This window comes from Pollicipes pollicipes, unplaced genomic scaffold, assembly GCF_011947565.3.
Source record: "Pollicipes pollicipes isolate AB1234 unplaced genomic scaffold, Ppol_2.1 Scaffold_6686;HRSCAF=7923_pilon_pilon_pilon, whole genome shotgun sequence".
Classification (NCBI taxonomy): domain Eukaryota; kingdom Metazoa; phylum Arthropoda; class Thecostraca; order Pollicipedomorpha; family Pollicipedidae; genus Pollicipes; species Pollicipes pollicipes.
Window position 1 is genome coordinate 11,483,694 of NW_023596921.1, and position 22,799 is coordinate 11,506,492.

At 56.8% G+C, this 22,799-nt stretch overlaps 1 protein-coding gene across 4 annotated transcripts; it reads right to left on the reverse strand.

Annotated features, from left to right (window-relative positions):
• Positions 1-817: 817 nt before the first annotated feature.
• Positions 818-22,699, reverse strand: Spt7 (SAGA chromatin modifying complex subunit Spt7). 4 transcript variants are annotated; one of them, XM_037231277.1, is made up of 11 exons: positions 22,531-22,699; positions 21,342-21,526; positions 20,891-20,993; positions 20,475-20,566; positions 18,672-18,781; positions 17,989-18,110; positions 16,261-16,445; positions 14,508-14,628; positions 13,355-13,462; positions 3,585-3,625; positions 818-1,044 (listed from the first exon to the last, which is right to left on the reverse strand). In XM_037231277.1, the coding sequence occupies exons 2-8, from the start codon at positions 21,506-21,508 to the stop codon at positions 14,517-14,519; spliced, it is 891 nt and encodes a 296-aa protein (XP_037087172.1). In that variant the 5' UTR covers positions 21,509-21,526; positions 22,531-22,699; the 3' UTR covers positions 818-1,044; positions 3,585-3,625; positions 13,355-13,462; positions 14,508-14,516. The 4 variants fall into 4 exon arrangements, with proteins under 4 accessions (XP_037087172.1, XP_037087171.1, XP_037087173.1 ...); XM_037231276.1 differs by having other exon boundaries at positions 3,585-3,630; XM_037231278.1 differs by having other exon boundaries at positions 3,585-3,630; positions 22,652-22,679.
• Between the last annotated feature and the right edge of the window lie 100 nt (positions 22,700-22,799).

Sequence of the window (22,799 nt, forward strand, 5' to 3'; positions counted from 1 at the left end):
CAACGATTCCCACCTCTCTCTCTCTCTACATTGCCGCCCTACGCTAGTGATCGAAGCTGACACAAGGATCGTTCAATAAAACAGACAGCAGACCCAGCAACGCAGCGTTTCTGGCGCCCACGCCCAGCTCTTCTCTCAGACGGCGTTTCCGCGACGATAGCGCGGCCCGGCGGTGTGCGCCGCCCCCGCACGAGGGCCGACCGCTCGCGGTCCCCACCTGCGCCTCACGCCACTGCCCGCGCGAGGGCCGACCGCCCGCGGTCCCCGCCTGAGCCTCGCGCCGCTACCTCGCGCGAGGGCCGACCGCTCGCGGTCCCCGCCCGCGCCTCGCGCCGCTCCCCGCACGAGGGCCGACAGCTCGCGGTCCCCGCCTGCGCCTCGTGCCGCTCCCCGCGCGAGGGCTGACTGCTCGCGGTCCCCGCCTGCGCCTCGCGCCGCTCCCCGCGCGAGGGCCGACTGCTCGCGGTCCCCGCCTGCGCCTCGCGCCGCTCCCCGCGCGAGGGGCCGACTGCTCGCGGTCCCCGCCTGCGCCTCGCGCCGCGATGGCTGTCGTGCGCCGCCGTCGCCGCTCTCTGCGAACCCGCGGTCCCACTGGCTGCTGCAGCTGCAGCCGCCGCCGACTGATCCTGATCCGCGGCCGTTCACGGCGTAACGCGCGCCACAGAGCGCCCAGCCGGGAGCGCTGGGCGCGCAGCCGGGCGGCCAGCGCGTCGTAGCGCGCGCGTAGCCGGCGCAAGGGTACCGCCACGGCCGGCAGCCACTCCAGCGGCAGCTGCAGCTGCAGCAGCCGGCCGCCGACGCCGCGGGACCACGGCGGCGGGGCTGCGGCCGCCTCCAGCAGTGACGGCGGGGCCACAGCCACGTCCAGGTGTGCTGGGGACGCATCCACGCCGTGGTATGGTTGTTTGACCGACGCGTCTGCGGTCGGATGCGGTGGAAGGGCCACGTCTGCATCCAGAGGTGTTGGCTTGGCCACTCCTGTGTCTAGTTGGGGTAGCTGAGCAGGGTCAGCGGCCGCCTGGTGTGGCAGGGCCACGCCCGTGCCTGCAACAACAGAGACGCCATTTCTGAGTAGATGCAGGCACACAAAACTGGACAGCGGGTTCAGAGCGGAATACTGGCTGCTGACCCTATGAGACGCTAGACGTCAACATCAACATAAGAAACCAATGAGCGAAGTATATGTGACTAACGTAACATGACGGTCTAAATCCTTTTTGGGAGGGATATGCGTGATAAAACCCCACAAGCATTGCCAACATTACAATTCTGCATAGCCCTGAAATGGACAAGGGGTGCAGTGCGTTGCTGAGCAAAGCAAATTCGTACAAGTCTGCCAGGCCGAGCGAACAGTTGGCATTGCGGTCATCAAATGTCTAGAACAGCATCAAGAAACGAAAGGAACGCTAGCACCGACCTCGCAGCATCACAAAACCTTCAGAAGCCTATTTACAAATTGCTGCAAAATGATGCAGAGCATTGCAGCCATACCTAGCGGCGAAATGAGCACCCAGCAGATCCCGTGATAGTAACAGACCGCTTCAGGAAGACGCAATCCTTTCACGGATAAAATTTAACAATTTTGCAAAATCGCAGTGATGTAGCGCGGTTTTACGGTTTATTAAACACTATATATATATATATATATATATATATATATATATATATATATATATATATACATATATCAGTGATAACCTCCATTGGTCAGGGATAAGGGATAACATCAGGCATAACCTCCATTGATAGCAAAACCTATCGCAAGCAGATCAGGTAAACTCCACTGTGACGCTACATGAACAAACCGCGGAAGCACAGCTGAACCGCTCAAATGCATCCCCAGCAGGCACAAACACACGCAGTATATATCACATGCGGTACGAACAGAACTGAGAGCTCGCACATATGCTCGGCCGTCCACTTGGAGGAGAACTCAGTTCGGACGGTTGAGGGATTGTTATTCTTCTCGACGTTCCACTTTTGCTCGTTGATAGAAAGAAGCGGATTTCGTTCAGCGAACCAAAGCCCCAATCCCTTCATTAAAGCCGCGCAAACCGAATGACGCATAAATATTGGAACTCCTTAAAAGCCCCACGACATAACGAACCACGCACGCACGCGCCGTATCTGCGCGAGCTGCCAGTGCTCTCTGACCACACGCCGCCGCGCTCGCCGCGGCTGTTTACACCGGCGCCACCACCTGGCGGCTCCAAATCACTCCGCAAACGGCCCATCCGCGTAAGTTTGCCGCCTCTTCCTGGGCCGGCCGCGGCGCCCAACTTCTCTCGTTTGCCTCTGCGCGCTGTCGCCCCGCGTCGACGCTATTTTACCATTTTGTCACCGGCTGCGGAGGGCTAAATGGAGCGGGAAGGCGGCGGCGGCGGCGGCACCCACCGCGCCGGAGATAGCTGCTGGCGTGCCGCGCGCACCCACACCCGGCCTGACAGATAGCGGTCCTCCCGCACGGATAAGCCCGCCGTCTTTAACAGATCGGTCGCGCAGGCTTTCGACGGACGCGCCAGAGGCGGGAGTGGGGGCAGCGGAGGCAATGGTTATCCGCGGGGTGGGTTGTGGCAACAAACACACGGTTGGGCGAGCGATTGATCACGGAGTCTCAAAGCGGTCGGAGACTGTCTGGCGAAGCGCCGCACTTTGAAACGCTCCAAGCGTGCGCGAGAAAATCGTCCCGTCGTCTGGGACGGCCACCCTGCACCCTGTGCTCAGTCAAACGCAAGCCGCGGCAGTCTCAAACGAGGCCGGAGACTCGATCCGCATGACAGCGCAACAACAGAGCGGCCAGAGGCTGCGTTCAGCGAACGCTTCGCAAGCAACACACCGGGTCGGCAGAATTCAGTTGCACCTGCCGTGAAGGGGGATCCGGTCTACCAAGAAGGCGCTCTGGAACTGCGTCGCACGTTGCGGTGATGTGCAATAGGCAGAAAGCTGCGGCAAACTTACTTTGTTCCTTTAGTACCTTTCTTTCCGACGAGAACTTTCCCTTTACTCTGCACTAGTCCTGCAAAGTTCCGGTCTCAAGGAAGGACCCATTGAGAGAGGAATGCCGCGCAATGGTACACAGTATGGTAGCATTTTCGTCCATAGCGTTTCGAGCCAATATGACGAGCAGACGCGGGATGTGTTCGTGTGAATTAGTTCACGTCTTCGAAGCTGTGGGTGATTACCAGAAGCTTTTCGAGTACAACTGTTTAGCTCGTTCTGCGAGCAACAGAACTAGGAGGGCATTTGGCAGTCCCAGACCTTTTCATACGTCCTCTCGTATATGCAGTGGGGGACTGGCGAGTAATGACCACGAACGTGGTTACACGGGAGCCCGTGGACCTGGCCCCGGGATCCAACGGCTGATACCCCGGTAATCAGCGGACGCGGCAACGGTCCTGCCTCGGTAAACGGCTGGCAGGACCGTGGGAGCATCCAGATAGGACCATGGTGCCCAGACATCGGTAGCCTGAGGACCGGCAGGTGCGGATCACTCCAGTCTCTGCCCTGTCTGCCTGCCACTCCGCCGCACGATCGACCCAGCATTCACCCGGGCAGCGCTCCACAGTCGGCGGGCGGCCTCTCACCAGGGTCCTCGAGAGTGAGCTTCCGTTCAAGAAGCTCCAGGCTGTTCTGAAAAGGACGGAGCGAGGAGTTATGCTCGGCTCACGGAGAGGCCCCTTGAGGCCCTTTACCGCCGCCAGCCCTCGGAAGCGTGAGCGCTACCGAGGCCCGGTAGCGTGTCTCGGGCACGTGACAGCGTGTGAGGAGACAGCAGCCTCTGCCAATCGTGCGTGGCATGTGGGTACTTTAGACGGCAGGCCAGGCTCGCTGGGGTTGAATAACTTTATCATGGAATCACAGTTTCTTTCCGCTTTCCAGACAACAAAACAATGTTGACAAACACTTTGCCTAGACCATTTAAGTGAAACAGGAAGCAACGTACAGCTAAAACGAACTTAACTGGAGGCAATCTGACTTTGTATGATCACTCATCGCTATGCCCTTACGCAGAACAGTGGAATCCGTCCTTCAAAATTTTAGCGAAACCTAAGCACAACTCTGCTGCTGTTAATTGGTTGAAATAGGCTCTGGGTACTTCAATATATATAATATATATACATAATATATATATATATATATATATATATATATATATCACTTAAATCCGATATCCCGGGCGTAGCCACCAGCATCCCACAGACGACACGAGTGTCCATTCCCTACAGACGACACGGCTGTGCATCTCCACCGACGACACCGGTGACCATCCCCACAGACGACACGGAGTGTCCATCCCCACAGACGACACGGGTGTCCATCCCCACCGGCGACACGAGTGTGCATCCCGACAGACGACACGGGTGTCCTTCCCCACAGACGGCACAGACGACACGGGTGTGCATCCCCACGGACGACACGGGTGCCCATCCCCACCGACGACACAGGTGACCATCCCCACAGGCGACACGGGTGTCCATCCCCCACAGACGACACGAGTGTCCATCCCCACCGACGACACGGGTGACCATCCCCACAGACGACACGGTGTCCATCCCCACAGACGGCACGGGTGTCCATCCTCCACAGACGACACGGGTGTGCATCCCACAGACGACACCAGTGTCCATCCCCACCGAAGACACGGGTGATCATCCCCACAGACGACACGGGTGTGCATCCCCAAAGACTACACGGTGCCCATCCCCACCGATGACACGAGTGTGCATCCCCACAGACGATGCGGGTGTGCATACCCAACGACGACACGGGTGTGCATCCCACAGACGACACGGATGTCCACCCCCACAGACGTCACGGCTGTCCATCTCCACAGACGACACGGGTGTGCATCCCCACAGACGACACGGGTGTCCGTCCCCCACAGACGGCACAGACGACACGGGTGTGCATCCCCACAGACGATGCGGGTGTGCATACCCAACGACGACACGGGTGTGCATCCTACAGACGACACGGATGTCCACCCCCACAGACGTCACGGCTGTCCATCTCCACAGACGATGCGGGTGTGCACCCCCACAGACGACACGGCTGTCCATCTCCACCGACGACACGGCTGTCCATCTCCACGGACGACACGGGTGTGCATCCCCACAGACGACACGGGTGTCCATCCCCACAGACGTTACGGCTGTCCATCTCCATCGACGACACGGGTGTGCATCCCCACAGACGACACGGGTGTCCACCCCCACAGACGACACGGCTGTCCATCTCCACAGACGACACGGGTGTGCATCCCCACAGACGACACGGGTGTCCATCCCCACAGACGTCACGGCTGTCCATCTCCACAGACGACACGGGTGTGCATCCCCACAGACGACACGGGTGTCCGCCCCCACTGACGACACGGGTGACCATCCCCGCAGCATCACACAACGCTGCGCCCTCTGCCCCCGGCTGGGTCGATGAGGCCGGGCCGTAATCTTTCAATGTCAGATGGCGATATTAAATGCATCATGGGATGCACCATGCATCAAATTTCCATCCGTGCGATTTTGTGCATCGCTTGCGGCAAGACGGATGCCGGGGATTAAGCCCGGGCTACATCGTGGGCGGATCATGGGCTGGATGGAGGCTGCGTCGATTTAGTCTACCCCACACGCAATATCAATCCAACCATCCGAGCTAACACGTTTGTCTGACGCCGAAACACACTCCTCTGATCCCGTGACTTTGTCTTTCCTCTCAGAGCACCAAGACTCCCTGATGTTTTGTGGATCACAGAAACCACAGATTCGAACTCCAACAGGGCGCTCCAAACAGGAATACTCCTGATCCGGCGCCCCATCATTTGGCACGTAACTGATCAGCAGCGTTCTGAACGGCACGGCTACATCGCCCGCTCAGTGCTTGAGCCTTTGGGATAAGTTCAGCACCGGGAAAACGCCCTTCCACGTTCTAAGAAGACGAAGAAATCGTTCCCTAAGGTACACTTGACCTGGTCCGCGCGGTTGCCAAACTTCGCAAAGCTGGCGGGATCGTGACTTCAGTCAGCACGCGAGCGGTCAGCCATCCCCCAGCCGATACCTGAATCGGTGCCGGCCGGCCGTGCGGCAACAGCAACAGCGCCCACAGCGAGACGAGCCGACCCATCGCAGCCTGACCAGCACGAGCGCTCCGCGTGGCGACCGCGGCAGACCAGCGGCGGAGGCCGAGTGTCCACTGCGCCCGCGGGGGCGGGGTGAGTGGCGCGGCGCCTGGACGATGGCCGGACACATGCCGCGCGTGTCACGCGCCCGCGCCTCACGTCGTCACGCTGTCACGCGCCCGGCCAGCGTGCCGCCGATGGCTGAGATTGCCCGCGGCACGTCGTTCACGTCGGCCGGCCGCCCGGCCGGCCGGTGGCACTGCACGGAAATTGCCGCGCACGGCAGGGAACTTGCGCGAGTTCGTAATGAGGCCATCAGGCAAGTTTAATGTGAGACAATCGCCGAGATAATATGCTCAGCCGACGTCAAGAGACACGATAGTGCCGCCGACTCACAACAAAGGCTTGTTGAAAGCCGCATTTGCAGCGAGGCGCCTGAGGAGGACCAGGTGCCGCTGGTGCCCGCCGTTGACCTAGAGACCGTCCGACGACGGCAGACACGCCCCGCCCCGCCCCGTTCACGCACCGCTCCCCCGCCCCACCAGGCGCCCACCTGTGGAGCAGCCACACGCCGCCCCGGCAGGCCGCGCGCCCTCTGGCGCCAAGCATCAACAGACAGGTCACACCGCAGCATCGCGCTCAATACAACACCACGGTTCGCGTGTCGCGACGGCGCACGGCGCAGCACGAGGCTCGTGCTCTTGTCCCCTCCCGCCTCCCTCACCACCACCACCATGAGGCAGAAGTTCTCCACACCGAATGAACAGCGTATGTCGGTGGGCGCTCGACTCTGCCATGCGCCGCGCCCAGCACGGCGCCCCAGAGGCGACCCCCGCATCTCGAATGGCCTTTGCAGATCGGCCAGCGAGCTGCTGGACATCCAATAACATTCCGAAATACGTCCATTCGGCGAACGGGCCGGCCGGGGATACAATAAAAGCCGGTCCAATCGGCGGCGGCCTGGCGGCGGAGCCGGGTGTAATGGCCTGCGGACGTCCGGCACCTGACCACGGCACACCAGCGCAAGGACCATGGACCTGGACCTGACCACTGCACACCAGCGCAGGACGGCACCTGACCACGGCACACCAGCGCAGGACGGCACCTGACCACGGCACACCGATGCAAGGACCATGGACCCGGGCCTGGCCACGGCACACCAGCGCAGGACGGCACCTGACCACGGCACACCAACGCAGGACTGCACCTGACCACGGCACACCAGCGCTGGACGGCACCTGAACACGGCACACCAGCGCAAGGACCATGGACCCGGACCTGACCACGGCACACCAGCGCTGGACGGCATCTGACCACGGCACACCAGCGCAAGGACCATGGACCTGGTCCTGACCATGGCACACCAGCGCTGGACGGCACCTGACCACGGCACACCAGCGCAGGACAGTATCTGACCATGGTGTACCAGCACAGGACGGTATTTAACCATGGTGTACCAGCGCCGGATGGTATCTAACCACGGCGTACCAGCGCAGAACGGTATCTGACCATGGCGCACCGGCGCAGGGCGGTATCTGATCATGGCGTATAAACACAGAACGATATTTGAACATGGCGCGTCCGCGAGGAACGGTATCTGAACATGGTGTACCAGCGCATGGTGATTCCTGGTCATGGCTGAGACACGGCGCCCGACCGTAGCTGCACCCCTACAGACTGTACCACAGCCGTACCAGCACGGGATGGTATTACACCGTGATTGTGCTTCTACGAGACGTGCCTGATCATAGCTGTACCATTTGATCACGGCTTTACGACCACAGTTCGGAAGCCTGAGGGACCCGCAGTGGTATAACGTATCCACAAATGCAGTTTCTGAGGCTCGTGCGATTAAGTGGCGGCTACTGGGCGGTCTTGGTAACAACACAAACAGCGAAAGCTCGTTACAAGCTTGTTTGCCGCACCACTCTCATCCCAACACGCATCTCTTCAAACACTTTCCTACTTCACAAACCTTCCATGCATTCTTGAATAATGTCGGACATCACCTCAGAAGGAAAATACACGGATGCAATACAAATCTTTTACACTTCAGCATTCATCTGCGTCGATCGCCTTAGATGCTGTTACACGAACTCATTACACTTCAGCATTTACAGCATTCATCTGCGCCGACCGCCTTAGATGCTGTTACACGAACTCCATCCTACCGTTACACGACCTCCGACATTCTGTTACAAGAGTTCCGTCATTCTGTTACACGAGTTCCGCCATTCTGTTACACGAGCTCCACCAGTCTGTAACGAGACTACCGCCATTCTGTTACACAACCTCCGCCATTCTGTTACACGAGCTCCGCTATTCTTTTACACGACCTCCGTCACTCTGCTACAAGACTACCGCCATTCTGTGACACGACTACCGCAAATTATGTTACACGAGCTCCGCTATCCTGTTACACGACCTCCGCCACTTTAATACACAACCTCCGCCATTCTGTTATACGAGCTCCGCTATCCTGTTACACGACCTGCACCATTCTGTTACACGACCTCCACCATTCCGTTACATGACTACCGCCATTCTGTAACACGACCCCCGCCATTCCGTTACACAAGCTCCGCCATTCTGTTACACGACCTCCGCCATTCTGTTACACGACCCCCGCCATTCTGTTACACGACTACCGTCATTCTGTCACACGAGCTCCGCCATTCTGTTACACGAGCTCCGCTATTCTGTGACACGAGCCCCGCCATTCTGTGTGCATCACTGGTCGCGTACAGCTGGCTTGAGTCGTATTTAGCAGTGGTTTACAACGCCTAGTGCTGAACGGTAGGCGGTCTGGCTAGATTCCAGCGCAATGCAATGTCCTGGAAGGCAGCAGTCTAGGACCGTTGCTGGTCGCCTGCTTTATAGCTGATGCTCACGACCATGGGAAGAGTGAGCGCATTGTTTACGCTGATTATGTGAACATGCGCCATCTAATTTATCGAATCGACAGTTTAGCAGATTTTTCCAACATCAGGCGGCCTGGGATCGCCTCTGCCAATAGCCTAAGAATTAGTGACCGAAACTTAACACGCGCCCGGGTAGCCGGCTAGATACCCTTCGCTCGGGTAGGTAGGGTCAATCTGACCTCTCTGAGACCCCGGGAACTAAGAAAGCTAAAGACACCAAATTTACAGGGTGTCTTGAGCTGTACGTGAACTCACTTAGGTCAAAGTTTGAGCTTGTGCGTGTGTACGCGCGCGCGCACGCCACTGCCTCAAAGGCAAGCAGGATACCGGGCCTTCCCACGAGAACCGGCACACAAAGCTATCGAAAAATGGATGCATTCTTCGTCTGTCCATCACCTGCAATCAATGTTCGTCAGCATTCTACCTCATCCGACGCCGCACAGCCAACACAATAATTCCAGCCCGCTTTGTTCGGGTTGGAGCGCTCCATCGGTAAAAGACGTGTCCCATTGGCCAATGTGTAATGTCCATGCGTACGTGTGATTGCGTCGTTTACTTGTGTTCCGTGGATTCATTGTTTTTTATGAACTGAACGGTTTCCGCAATTGGGGTTTTACGTGTGAATCGCTCACACTAAACGAATAACTAAACAGACCTTCAACCTGTCCAGAACAAACAATTGTACAAAGAGTGCCGGTGAAACTGCCAGAGACCACCATTACACATTGGCAGAGAAAACCACCGTCCAACAGCCGAACCATCGCCCGCCTATCCGCCTGCCAAACACAAGCCTACCCGGCCGCCGCGCAGCGCACGCGAGCAAGCGTTCCCGCGAGTCGGCACGAACGAGCACCGAACAACGTGTTGAACACCCGCAATGCGGTCACGCTCGGCAGACTTCCAGGAGCTTCGCTTTCACGGCCACAACTTCGGCCCCGGCGGCGAATCTGACACCGCATCGATGAAAGCTGCCGGCATGCAAAGTCCACTCGAGCATCACACCCGGCCGAAACGCCCTCTGGCGCCGTAGCGCGCGCCACCATCGCAGACAAACGCGCCCTCACACACGAGTCCGCGGCGATACAATCACACTTCAGCGCGCCCACCCGGTCACGTGGTCGGGCCGCCGGCCGGTTGGGCGGCGTCATGTGACGGGACAGCCAGACAGCGATTGGTCGATCCGCCGGGAGCTGTTGCCACGTCTCTGTGATGCATGGCAGGCGGCTGGGTCGTGTTCCCGCCGGTGGAGTCGGACGCATTTACCATGGAACTTGGTCCATTTGCTCTGGGTGCGGGATGGGGGGGGGGGCCTAGTCCTCCGGGAGGTCAGGCCACCCGTTCTTGGGGTATCGGGAGGCCGCGTCCTACGCCGCGTGGTATTTCGCTATCTTTTTCCAGCCTGTGCCGATACAGGGAATCTGCATCGGTTGGGTGGGAGTTTATGACCCGGAATTGATCGGATTGAGCACCTGATCCTCTTCAACACAGAGCGGCAGATCTGCTCAGCAAAGATGCGCAAAATACCCGAGTCAAAGGTCACCCATTCGCTCAACCCGAGTTTCGACACCACGTAAGCCCACTGGACAAAGGTCTGGAGATGGCGGATGGGGTGGGGGTGGGAGAGGGGGGGGGGGGGCGAAACGACCACCACGATCATCAAGCAGATCCCCGCGGATTTGATTTTACGACGCGGTCTTTAGCACCGCTCGGCGTAGTCCGGTAGGTTCGGCCGGCCGCCCGACGATCTCGCAGCGGCCGTCCGCCGCGCCTGCCAGTGTCACCCGCCGCGTCCATCTGGAGCGTGACCGCACTGCAGAGCTCCCGGCGCCGTCACACCGGCCTCCGCGCCACCGGTGCCCTCCGAGCAGCCCGCACCGGGAGCCCGAAGACGAACCGGTCGATCTCATTAAGCCTGGTCGAGAGCGTCGGAGCGAAAGACGGATGAATTTGGCGAGCCAATCACCGTGACAGAGTGAAAATCAGCCATCGGCATTGCGCCACAGGACTAATCGGACAACGCAGCCGATGGACAGCGGCGTTCAGCGATGGGTAATGCTCTGCCAGCGGGCATGACCGCCACCACCAACGTGATCACTGTGACCACTGTCGCAATAATCCTTCACATCTCTGATCGAGCGGGAGAAAACCCAGCTGACTGTGGCCAGCGGGACGGGTCGCACGCCCCTGACTTTCTGAGCCGTGCGCCGAGCAACGGTGCGGCTCGAGACACGGCTGCACAATGGCAGACGTCCACAGGAGCCGGAGAACGGGCGACGGAGCCGACGGGTGGCTTAAACCAGCACCTGGGTCGGGCGAGGAAAACCTCGGCCGTGCCTGAGCTGACCCGCCGCCTCATCCCCTGTTGGGGACACGGCTCACTTTCAGCCACCCAGAGGCCGTGCCTGCAGCCAGCCTGGCTGGGGTCGACCCGTAAGCTGAGGCAGGTCACGGCCCGCAGCAGCTGACGGGAGACAGGCCACGGTAGGAGACGGGTCACAGTAGGAGACAGGTCACGGCAAGCTGAAGCTGACGGGAGACAGGTTACGGTAGGAGACAGGTAACGGTCCACTACAGATGACGAGAGACATGTCACGGTGGGAGACAGGTCACGGCCCGCTGCAAGGTCACGGTGGGAGACAGGTCATGGTCCACCGCAGATGACGGGAGGCAGGTCACGGTAGGAGGCAGGTCACGGCACGCTGCAGCTGACGGGAGACAGGCCACGGTAGGAGACAGGTCAAGGCGCGCTGAAGCTGACGAGAGACAGGTCACGGTAAGAGACAGGTAACGGTCCACTACAGATGACGAGAGACAGGTCACGGTAGGAGACAGGTCACGGCCCGCTGCAAGGTCACGGTGGGAGACGGGTCATGGTCCACTGCAGATGACGGGAGACAGGTCACGGTAGGAGACAGGTCACGGCACGCTGCAGCTGACGGGAGACAGGCCACGGTAGGAGACAGGTCACGGCACGCTGCAGCTGACGGGAGACAGGCCACGGTAGGAGACAGGTCAAGGCGCGCTGAAGCTGACGAGAGACAGGTCACGGTAAGAGACAGGTAACGGTCCACTACAGATGACGAGAGACATGTCACGGTGGGAGACAGGTCACGGCCCGCTGCAAGGTCACGGTGGGAGACAGGTCATGGTCCACTGCAGATGACGGGAGGCAGGTCACGATAGGAGGCAGGTCACGGCACGCTGCAGCTGACGGGAGACAGGTCACGGTAGGAGACAGGTCACGGCACGCTGCAGCTGGCAGGAGACAGGTCACGGTAGGAGACAGGTAACGGTCCACTGCAGATGACGGGAGACAGGTCATGGTAGAGGACAGGTCACGGAAGGAGACAGGTCACGGCACGCTGCAGCTGACCGGAGACAGGTCACGGTGGGTGACAGGTCACGGTCCACTGCAGATGACGAGAGACAGGTCACGATAGGAGACAGGTCACGGCGTGCTGCGGCTGACGACTAATGTGTCCAGCAATATGGCGTTAACATGAAACATTCCACGCTTCCACGTCAACATGAAAGAATCTAGCTTAGTTTCGACGTTGCCACACAGAAAACCCCTATCGATTCGAAACATCGTCGAAAGCGAAGGCCGCAGCCCTTTCCAGGCACGGGACACTTGAAAAGCGTAAGTGCCCTGCTCAGCGCCGGCCGCCGAGCGCCGCCCCCACAAGTCCAACTCGTCAGTCAACTAATTGCCGGCGATAATGCGCCTCTGCGCGTCGAACTAACGACGGACGCCGCGCGTCGCCGTCCGTCGGCGTCCGTCCGCACGACCCAGCCGCCACTGCGTCGGCCGGCCCGGCGCGGGCAGCCGGAGCACTACTGCCGGCAACGGGAGCGTGCCTGCCCCCGAGGACTGGGTACGTCGGAGTACATCCAGGTGCGGCGGAGCACGGCTCAGTGCCGCCGCCGGGCAGGATGACGCCCGCGGGACGGGCATGGAGTCGCCGCGGCGATTAAATTAACCGGGCCGCCGGCAGGCAAATCACGGCGAGCCACCGCCGCCGCGGCGGAATATTAGTCCGGCCCGAGGCCGGCAGCAACGACAAACGACGTGACGCCATCGCCGAAGCAGCGCCGTTGCCAGCGGCCGCCGGCGAAACGCGCTGCCGGTCGCGCTGCTTTGCCGGCCCGGACGGTGCGGCGTTGCGGCGAGGGGCGGCGGTCGGGCGGCGGAGCGCAGCTGTCCCCAGCAGGGGTGGCGGCTGGTGATGAGCCGAGCGCGACGGTGGCGTGGCCCGGCGCCCTCCCACCGTGCGGCCGGAGAAGCGTACTTACGAGCGACGACCCGCTCGGTACTCACCGGCCGGCGGCGGGCTACAGGCGGACCTTCTTGTTCGGTGGACTGGTCACCTCCGCGAGAGGCGAGGACTGCACGACAATCTCCTCCGAGTCGAGCGAGGAGTTCATCCTGTCGGATCACGACGCCGCATGTCAGTATGCTACTGCAGCCTCCTCGAGGTACAGGCGGTAGTGGGCATCGCCCGGTTACCCTCAGCTTGGTCACAGGCTGCTTGGTCAAAACGATGACCCTCCTGTTACAAAAACGGCCTCACGGATGGAGAAATTGTGCGGACTATTGTCCGAGTCTGGCGTGTTAGCATGTGCACGGCGTTTCGGCCAGTCAATTTTCCGGTCGTCGTCGGGTGTCACTGAGCCATTGGAGTGACTAGATGGTATTTGGCTTTGAGTGACACGCAAGACAGCCTGAATTCCCTCCCTGGAGTACTGAGATTCGGAGCTGTCTTTGCAGAACCCAAAGCCAACATTGCCAATACTATCAAACAGCTACTCCTAAATAACTCCAGTACATCATTGGCAGCAGGCCTGGGTGTGGTTCGAAGTCTATAAAACTCATATTGCCAGGGAGCGCATGGAGGCGTTCCATGCCAGGCGCCACACCAAGCATTGACAAAATGAAAACCGCGCAGTTCAAATCCAGCCCAGGTGTTAGCAAGCCGAAAAACGCCGCGCCCCGAGATCGTTCGGACAACACCACAGACGAGCGTCCGACGGGAGGGGGCGGGGAGGGGGCAGAAGGCGCGGGTCACAGGAGGGACGCGGCCTGAGCTGTCGCCAGTCCCGACAGAGGCGGTCTCAGTGACCCCTGGGGAAATCAGGCCAGCCGGCGGCGCCGCGGCCGGGGCCAGGACGGCACGGCTGGGACGCCACACACGGGCCAAGGCCGCCGCCCGGCTCATTTGGCGCTGGCCGTCCACGGATCAACAAAGCTGACCAAGGAGCTACAGGGGATGGGGTTCATGACGGACGGCCATGATTGATCCCTGGCTTCAGCCATGGCCGGCCCGCTACGTAACACTCGGAGGAAGCGTAAATAAGTGGTAATCATTAACATCTCTATTTACAGTGTAAGCAAATCATACTTTACGGCAGTGTCCAGCAAAGACAGGTGACGGCGATACTCAGTGTAATGCTGTGCGAGTGCCGAGACGTACCCTGCCAAGTCATCGGCCGACTCGAAGCTCATGTTGGGGTACGCCGACATGTCGATAGTTCCCCCGGGCCCGACAGAGGGCAGGCCGGTCGGCTGTCTCGGCCAGAATGTCCACCAGCAGGCTGGCCACAGACAGGTGCAGACCGGTGAGCATCGGCTATGGCGGCAACTCAGCCGACCGGTCGATCGTTCACTGCACTTGGTCATCCAGTCACAGGGAAACCATTACACTGCATCTGGTCATCCACTCACAGGGGAACCATTACACTGCACCCAGTCATCCACTCACAGGGAAACCATTACACTGCACCCAGTCATCGACTCACAGGGTAACCATTACACTGCACCCGGTCATCCACTCGCAGGGAAACCATTACACTGCACACAGTCATCCATTCACTGGGGAACCACTACACTGCACCTGGTCATCCACTCACAGGGAACCATTACACTGCACCCAGTCATCCACTCACAGGGTAACCATTACACTGCACCCAGTCATCCACTCACAGGGGAACCATCACACTTCCCCCCAGTCATCCACAGCTCACAGGGTAACCATTACACTGCACCCAGTCATCCACTCACAGGGAAACCATTACACTGCACCCGGTCATCCACTCATGGGGAAACCATCTCAATGCACCCGGTTACCCCCTCACGGCAAACCCATTGCACCGCACTTGGTCACTCCCTCACAGGGAAAACATTACACTGCACTTAATCACCCACCCACGGGAAAACATCACACTGCACACCATTACAAACCCAAACATGGGACAAGATGAAGACAACAGGCTACCGACACTTGAAACCACGCTCCCACAGTAGCAGGCACCTCCTGACAACCCTGGCACGTGTGGCGTTCCATGGTCCAGTTCTGTAAGCAAGGCTCGGTCCTTACAATTTACATCTACGTACGTGTGAAACAGAAAGCCCAGCACTGGGTAAGAAACATAAAACTGATCATTTCTAACAAGAGGGTAATACATAAATGCATCCATCTATTCTCATTTCCACGGAGCTGCATGCTTGGAGACCGTTTAACACACATGAAGTAGTCACCAAGACATGCATGAAAGGGAGATCTGCTGCTCATGATACATGACTCCGCGCCGATTCAGAGACGCATCCAGCAAAGGCCACACACCAGCCCAGGATCACTCTTCAAGTAGTCACCAAGACATGCATGAAAGGGAGATCTGCTGCTCATGATACATGACTCCGCGCCGATTCAGAGACGCATCCAGCAAAGGCCACACACCAGCCCAGGATCACTCTTTAATTTGGTGACGAGGTGGCATCACGAGAAGTTGGCTTGCATCGATCAGATACGGGCACCAGGCCACTTGCGTGCGTTCATGCTACCTTAGCCCCGAACAACCTACGTACGAACGACTGCTGGCAGGAAGGGCCGTTTGGCGTCGGTGCATTGTTAATAAACAATATTTAATGATCATGACTTTGTTGATGGCACTAACAACGGCGATGTCGCCAGTTATCATTAATACCACCATTACCCAGAATGTGTAGTAATCTGCGTCACACGGCCAGCCGCCACGAGCTCCGAGCCGAAGACATCGGAGCCGCGCCCCTGACACGCACACCGGGAGAAAGCCGGGCGCTAAGTGTGGCAGCCGCCGCGCCCACGTCATGACAAATCATCAAGTTTCAGCACCACACTGCTAAGATGTCCACCGCTGAAGCTTGAAGCATTCTGTCAGCGTGGCCGTCTGCGCCTTCATCAGCCCCACCTGTCGTCCAGAGTGATGTTCTCGACGCTCTCACGATCCGACGCCAGCTGATCGTACTCGGCCCGCAGCTGATAGTTGGTGTCGCGCACCTGGCGGAGCCGCTCGACGACGCTAGTGGCGTAGTAGCTCACGAGATGGCGCAGACTGCCCGCGCCCGAGTCCACGAAGGTGCGCTCGAGGGCATCCTGGAGCGCGGCCCGCGAGCTTGTCAGCCCTCAGCGTCGGACAGGCTCTCGGTAGATGGCAGCACAGTAACCACAGAATCAGCCATCCACACAGCAGCAGGTGCCAGACAGGCTCTCGGTGGATGGCAGCACAGTAACCACAGAATCAGCCGTCCACACAGCAGCAGGTGCCAGACAGGCTCTCGGTGGATGGCAGCACAGTAACCACAGAATCAGCCGTCCACACAGCAGCAGGTGCCAGACAGGCTCTCGGTGGATGGCAGCACAGTAACCACAGAATCAGCCGTCCACACAGCAGCAGGTGCCAGACAGGCTCTCGGTGGATGGTAGCACAGTGACCACAGAATCAGCCGTCCACACAGCAGCAGGTGCCAGACAGGCTCTCGGTAGATGGCAGCACAGTAACCACAGAATCAGCCGTCCACACAGCAGCAGGTGCCAGACAGGCTCTCGGTGGATGGTAGCACAGTAACCACAGAATCAGCCGTCCACACAGCAGCAGGTGCCAGACAGGCTCTCGGTGGATGGTAGCACAGTAGCCACAGAATCAGCTGTCCACACAGCAGCAGGTGCCAGACGGGCTCTCGGTGGATGGTGGCACAGTAACCACAGAATCAGCCGTCCACACAGCAGCAGGTGCTAAATGGTGTAAAGTTGGGCTCGCAACTGCAATGTTCACCGCGTTGTTTTCAGAAGGCAACAGCCGCAACATTCGTTACCATCTGATAAAAATGCATAAGCATGTGTAAATCAGCAAAACCAGGGGATTTAAGGAAAACTAGCATGATACCCCTTGCACGCTTGGCTACCTTTCAAATTAGTTACTGCAGGGGACCAAAGGGCACTTACAACGGCATGCAAAACCCTATTTTCTATAAACTTATTATACTTATAAACTAAAAACTTATCAACTTGTGAACTAATTATACCTATCATTATGCCATCAGCTTATCACTGTACTGCTGTTTCAATCGCGTACTGCAGTATTTAACCTACAACAGCAGGTACCAATAGATCCCTCAACAAAGGAGCCTTCGTGGGTTAGCAGAATCTGTATCAAGCCCCAAGCTGGGCCGCCCAATGCTCCCTACCAGTTTCATATGACCTAGCACCTACATCTCAGCGAGAGGCCTCACCCAGCCCGCTCAACCGGTACACGCCCCTCAGGGAACCCGCAACGCACGAGTCCGCCGGGCGTCGGCCGGGGCCCCTTGGACGGCCGGGACCAGGCTCCAGATCGGATCACCAGACTTGCTGTGCCACGATCACAGCCGGACTGAACAGGCAAGCTGCCGGGTGCCGGGGTGAGACAAACCAGACAGACCGCGGCCCGGCCTCCCAGACAGTGGCAGCACGGAGCAACGGATCAGATCCACAGCACAGCCTCAGACACCCTGTGTCTGGCCTCTTGAGACGCCCTGTGTCTGGCCACTCGAGACACCCTGTGTCTGATCCCCCAGACACCCTGTGTTCCCCGGTGCCAGACCAGACCGACTGCGGTCAAGCGGCGCCGACGGGCGGCGGTCCGCAGCCCGGTACTGACCACGAAGCCGTGCGACCCGCGCTCAGCCTCCATGTCACGAGTCTGCCGCAGCATCCGGCACAGCGAGGACAGGAACGAGCCGGCCGCGTCCGCCAGCACGCCCAGCACCAGGTCCGACGAGGCTGGGGGATAGTGCGCCGTCAGAGGGCAGGCCGGCCGCTGCCCAGCACCAGGTCTGGCGAGGCTGAGGGGGGGGGGGGGGGGGGGGGAACACACCATAAGGGGGCGAGCCGGCCGCTGCCTAGCACCAGCTCTGGCAAGGCTGGGGGATCACACCGTCAGGGGGTGAGCCAGCCGCTGCCAGACTCCAGGGGCCGGCCAGCGGGGCAGGCGGCCTGAGGTGAGTGAATTCGTGCCTCCACAGACTGGGGGCTGGGCCACAGAGACAGTGTTGGGAGATGCAAGAAACAAATGGAACAGTGTACCAGATGATATGGGCAGGGAGACGGAAGACCATGTAAGCTTACACAAATAGTGATATGTACAACAAAAGCAAATGACATGAACATACATACGAAGGCATGCGAAACAGCTTATCCGCTATCTCTGACAACAGACAGGTCCAGAAAAAGGCAACATGGTTAGGGCATACGCGCCCTGCGCCCCGAGTCCCATCCATGAACCACTCGCCGCATCCGTGACCATGTCCACGGCCGTCCGACTCCGCCCAATCCCGCACTCACTGTGGAAGCCAGCATGGGCTGCCAGCGTGCCGACGGAGCGCACCAGCAGGTCCCGGCACAGCTCCGGCGCTATCTCCGGCACGGGGGAGCCCCGACCGCTGGCGAAGTGGCTGCCGGCACCAACGACGGTCAACACAGCAGGTAGCTCAACTGCTGCAGTCCCTATCAGATTGCAACAGGCAGATGTAGCGTTGAGCCAATGTGTATCGAAACATAGAACAACGTTGCATCACTATATTTTCCAAACAGCTGGTCAGTCCGTGCATTAATACGCGTCCGAGTGGCCGGTTGAATACCCTTCACCCAGGGTGGGAGTTCAATTTAACCCGCTGAGATCTCAAAAAGTACGGGAGTTTGAGATACCAAATGCAAGGAATGGATTGGTCTGTATGTGAGCTCAGCTTGTGTCAAAATTTGGGGTTCCTTAATCATGATCTTCGGGTCAAATAGGTCAAACTGCAGATTGATTCTCAAAGGGCCCTCACACCCCCTAAGGCAACCGTTTGGAACCTACATACCGGTTCTAAGCAAAATGTCACTGGTAGTTATTTCAGGTAAAAAAACGTAGCTTGAGATATAGGAGGTCATGGTGACCCAAGTCCCACGAGACTGTTTTGATTTTTACCTTTAAATCCGCATCACCAATTACGCTAAACAGTAAAATGTTGAACCGGGTTATTTTAGGTTAGTGACGCACTCTGACCTTTAAGAAGTCCACGAAAGATGTCTTTTGCGAGCAGTGTTAGAAATAAATTCGAAATGAGCGCCTGAGACTACCGCTTACCGCAAGCTCTCGAGTACAAAAAGTAGGTTGGTTTAGGCCTGGGTCTAGCCAATACACCGGATATTTAGTCACTGGAGTTGCCTTGATCCTAATTATATTTCTTGTATACCTTGAGAAACAATCTCAGAGATGTATAGCTTCGTCTAGCACTCCACCGTCGCATCAAATTCAACGATTCCCTAGAAATTGCCTTCGCTGATAGCCACGGCCTGAGTTTGACATGTCATAGATCAGCAAACTTACAGGGTACATCTAATTTCCATACGGAAATATCCACTATTCAATTGCCCACAGGCATTCAAATTTTGGCGTGGCTAACCCGCGTCGTTCGGAAATTATTCTGGAAAAAGCTTTGGGGGTCAAACTGAGCCCGTCCAGCCCCAACTCTGGTGTGTGAAGGGGATGTTTCACACTTGACTGGTATTGAAACAAGCATCAGATATGATGAAATAAGCTTGCTTGCTTATGATTATTGGCATACTTCTGAGTGGAAAAGACTGCTGTAACAGAATTTCTCTATCTAGTACATACGCTCCTCAACATACTGTTGCTTGAGTACGTTATCGTATCTTGCACATCGATTGAGAGCAAATAGACGGCTAATAGACGGCAAATAGACGGCAAACTAGAAATCGTGCTCACGAACACTGCATATGAATGACTCGATGATCATACATTTATGGGACTTACCACATAACGAATGGAATGTCACGATTTTAATGACGTTATTTTGGAATCATGGGTACCTGGGTGCCCTTTGAAAAAGTTCGCACATCTTCGCGGGGGTGTAGCTCAGGAACTAGAAAAGTTAAGAACGGCGGGGCTCTCAACTGCACTGAATGTTCTTCAAGATGGCTATTTCCGTGCAAAACCCCGTACAAATGTGGAACACTGCCTTTAAAAGGACCAGACATATTGATTTCTTGTGAGTAATCTGACACGTCGAAATGTTGATGCTCTGCTCATAGGATTCAGGCCTCCCTTAACCCATCTCCTTTGTACAGCAGAATTCCTTTTACCTGTCCTTTACTTCCGGGAAGACGGTAAAGGTTTCTTCCAGCTTGGTCAAGCAGTCTGATATGCTCAGAGGCACCAATGCTGACTCATCAACCTGCAGTAAATGAAGAGTCAGGAACAGACAGGGTGACATGAAACTAATGACCAAATGTACCTCACGACGAAACATACGGCTGAAGTGTCGTACAAGCGTGCCAATAGGAGAAACTGACATCAAGACCCCAGCTGCATACATGATTTTAAGCATCCACATTTATCAAGCACATACAAAGAGAACAGCACCCTCAACCGCAACAGCAGGTGAGTCTCCACCCCGCCATCACTGGAGTCTCGCGAGCATCTCGGTCAGCGGCACGTTGTCGGGGTCCGGGCCGGTGAGTCCAGGCCCGGGAACATCCTCCCCGCCTCCAGCACTCACTGCAGTGCCCTGCGCCACCGCCTGGCTGATGGCAGCATTCTGACTCTCCAGCTGAATAGTGGCCAGCACCAGCGGGTCCATGCGGAAGGCCTGCTGCGACCTCCTGAGGAAGCGGATGGTGTCCGAGTCTGCGTCGGCACTTGACCCCACCAAACCCCACCCGGTGGACAGAGCAGGGCATCAGATACAACATTCAGCACTGGCCAGTTCAAGCACAGGGATGATGGGCTTGATCATAATATTGGCATGAGTGAGAGCACCATTATTTGATGCCCACCCTACACAAATTCAGCAGATTTACTTTTCATTTAGACACTATATGAAAGAATCCTCAATGCTGAAAAAGGCTTGAGGTCTGCATGAAAAGCTACAGACTGATGGTTCCCATTATTCCCATCCACTGGATGCATACAGAAGCATGCAGAGAACCAGATTTGCTGGCAATACTCACGTGTCATGCTCCTGTGGCACCTCAGCAGGCTGGAACAGTTTAGGTCCCTCGACAACAATGGACTGCTGCAGCTTGGTCAGCTTGCTCAACTCCTCAGGGCGCAGTCCTTCCACATGCTGTGTGCTTGATTCAAACTCACCCCAATGCTGAGTTGTCATGGTAACCATATAACCAAATACTATTAACTGTAAATGATATTGAGGACTAGCATAAGTGCAAACACCAATCATGGAAGGAATCATGGAGGAAACTTATGCATAACCAATAGACAGAGTGAAAGACAATGCCACAACATAACTATGAAAATGAATTTTGACAGTGATAGGAAATGTGACCAGCCACCAAAGAGAAATTGTTGTTGTTTGTATTTGTTTTTTGCTATTGTTGCTGTTTTTTGTTACTGACATATTTGGGATACATGTCAGTAAAAGGCAAAACATCTAGGTGAACAGAACCTGGTCACTGAATGGATCTGTATTGTGACACAGCTCAGCTTTATGATGGTCACACCTGTACAAGTTTCATACAAATACAAACCATTGCTGCCCATGTATGAGTAATAATGCATATGCCAAATTGCAATACAAATATTACAACCAGAAGTTGTCAATGTCATCACACATTTTCATCACAGCTCACAGTCTAGACCATGTACAAGGACACTGCCAGTAGATGGCCAGGAGCCGCAGGACCCGATGCTCAGGGACCCCCGGCAGCTGAGCCAATGATGTTTGGATCAGTTTGATCCTCCAAAAACCTAGGTTTTGGCCTGGATCCACAAATCCTGAGTTCTCCATCTCCCAAGGTTACTGGGACAAAACAGCATCTCATGGAATGTCATGCATAAAATATTGATAAAACCTCTGTCCATCAAGTTCTGAAATAATAACTGATTAAGCTATCACTATAAATGCAGCTATTGCCATTTTCCAAGCAATACACTAGCTGTGTCTAGGTGTCAAAAGTAGATATGGAAGTGGGTGAGAATTGACCTTTCATCATGTGTGCAATCAATGGGTTAAGACAGCTTTTCTGCAGCATACAACACTAACACTATCAGTGCACCAGTCTCCAGAATGTTACACATTTTGATGAGATCTCGTTGGGGCAGGGCTGGGGCAAAATATAAATTATGGGGCAGGTTTTTTAAACTTTGGAGGAAAAAATACATTGACATGGGGCCACTTACGATGCTTTCAGGGCAGTTCGTTATCTTGGGGCAGGTAATGAACTGGGGCAACGACTACGGTGGACCAGGGAGAAAAAGATCAGAGCGCCGTGAAGAAAGTGAACGGTGAAACAATGAATACAAGAGCAACGTTGCTGTTATTGTCGGTTACGGAGCATAACTTTTTGGGCTCGTGCATCCATCTTCGCGCCGAAGCAAAATGCGCAATGACTGACTCACTTTCGTCATATCTGTCTTAGTACTTCCATCTTGAGAAGAAATTTTAGTTA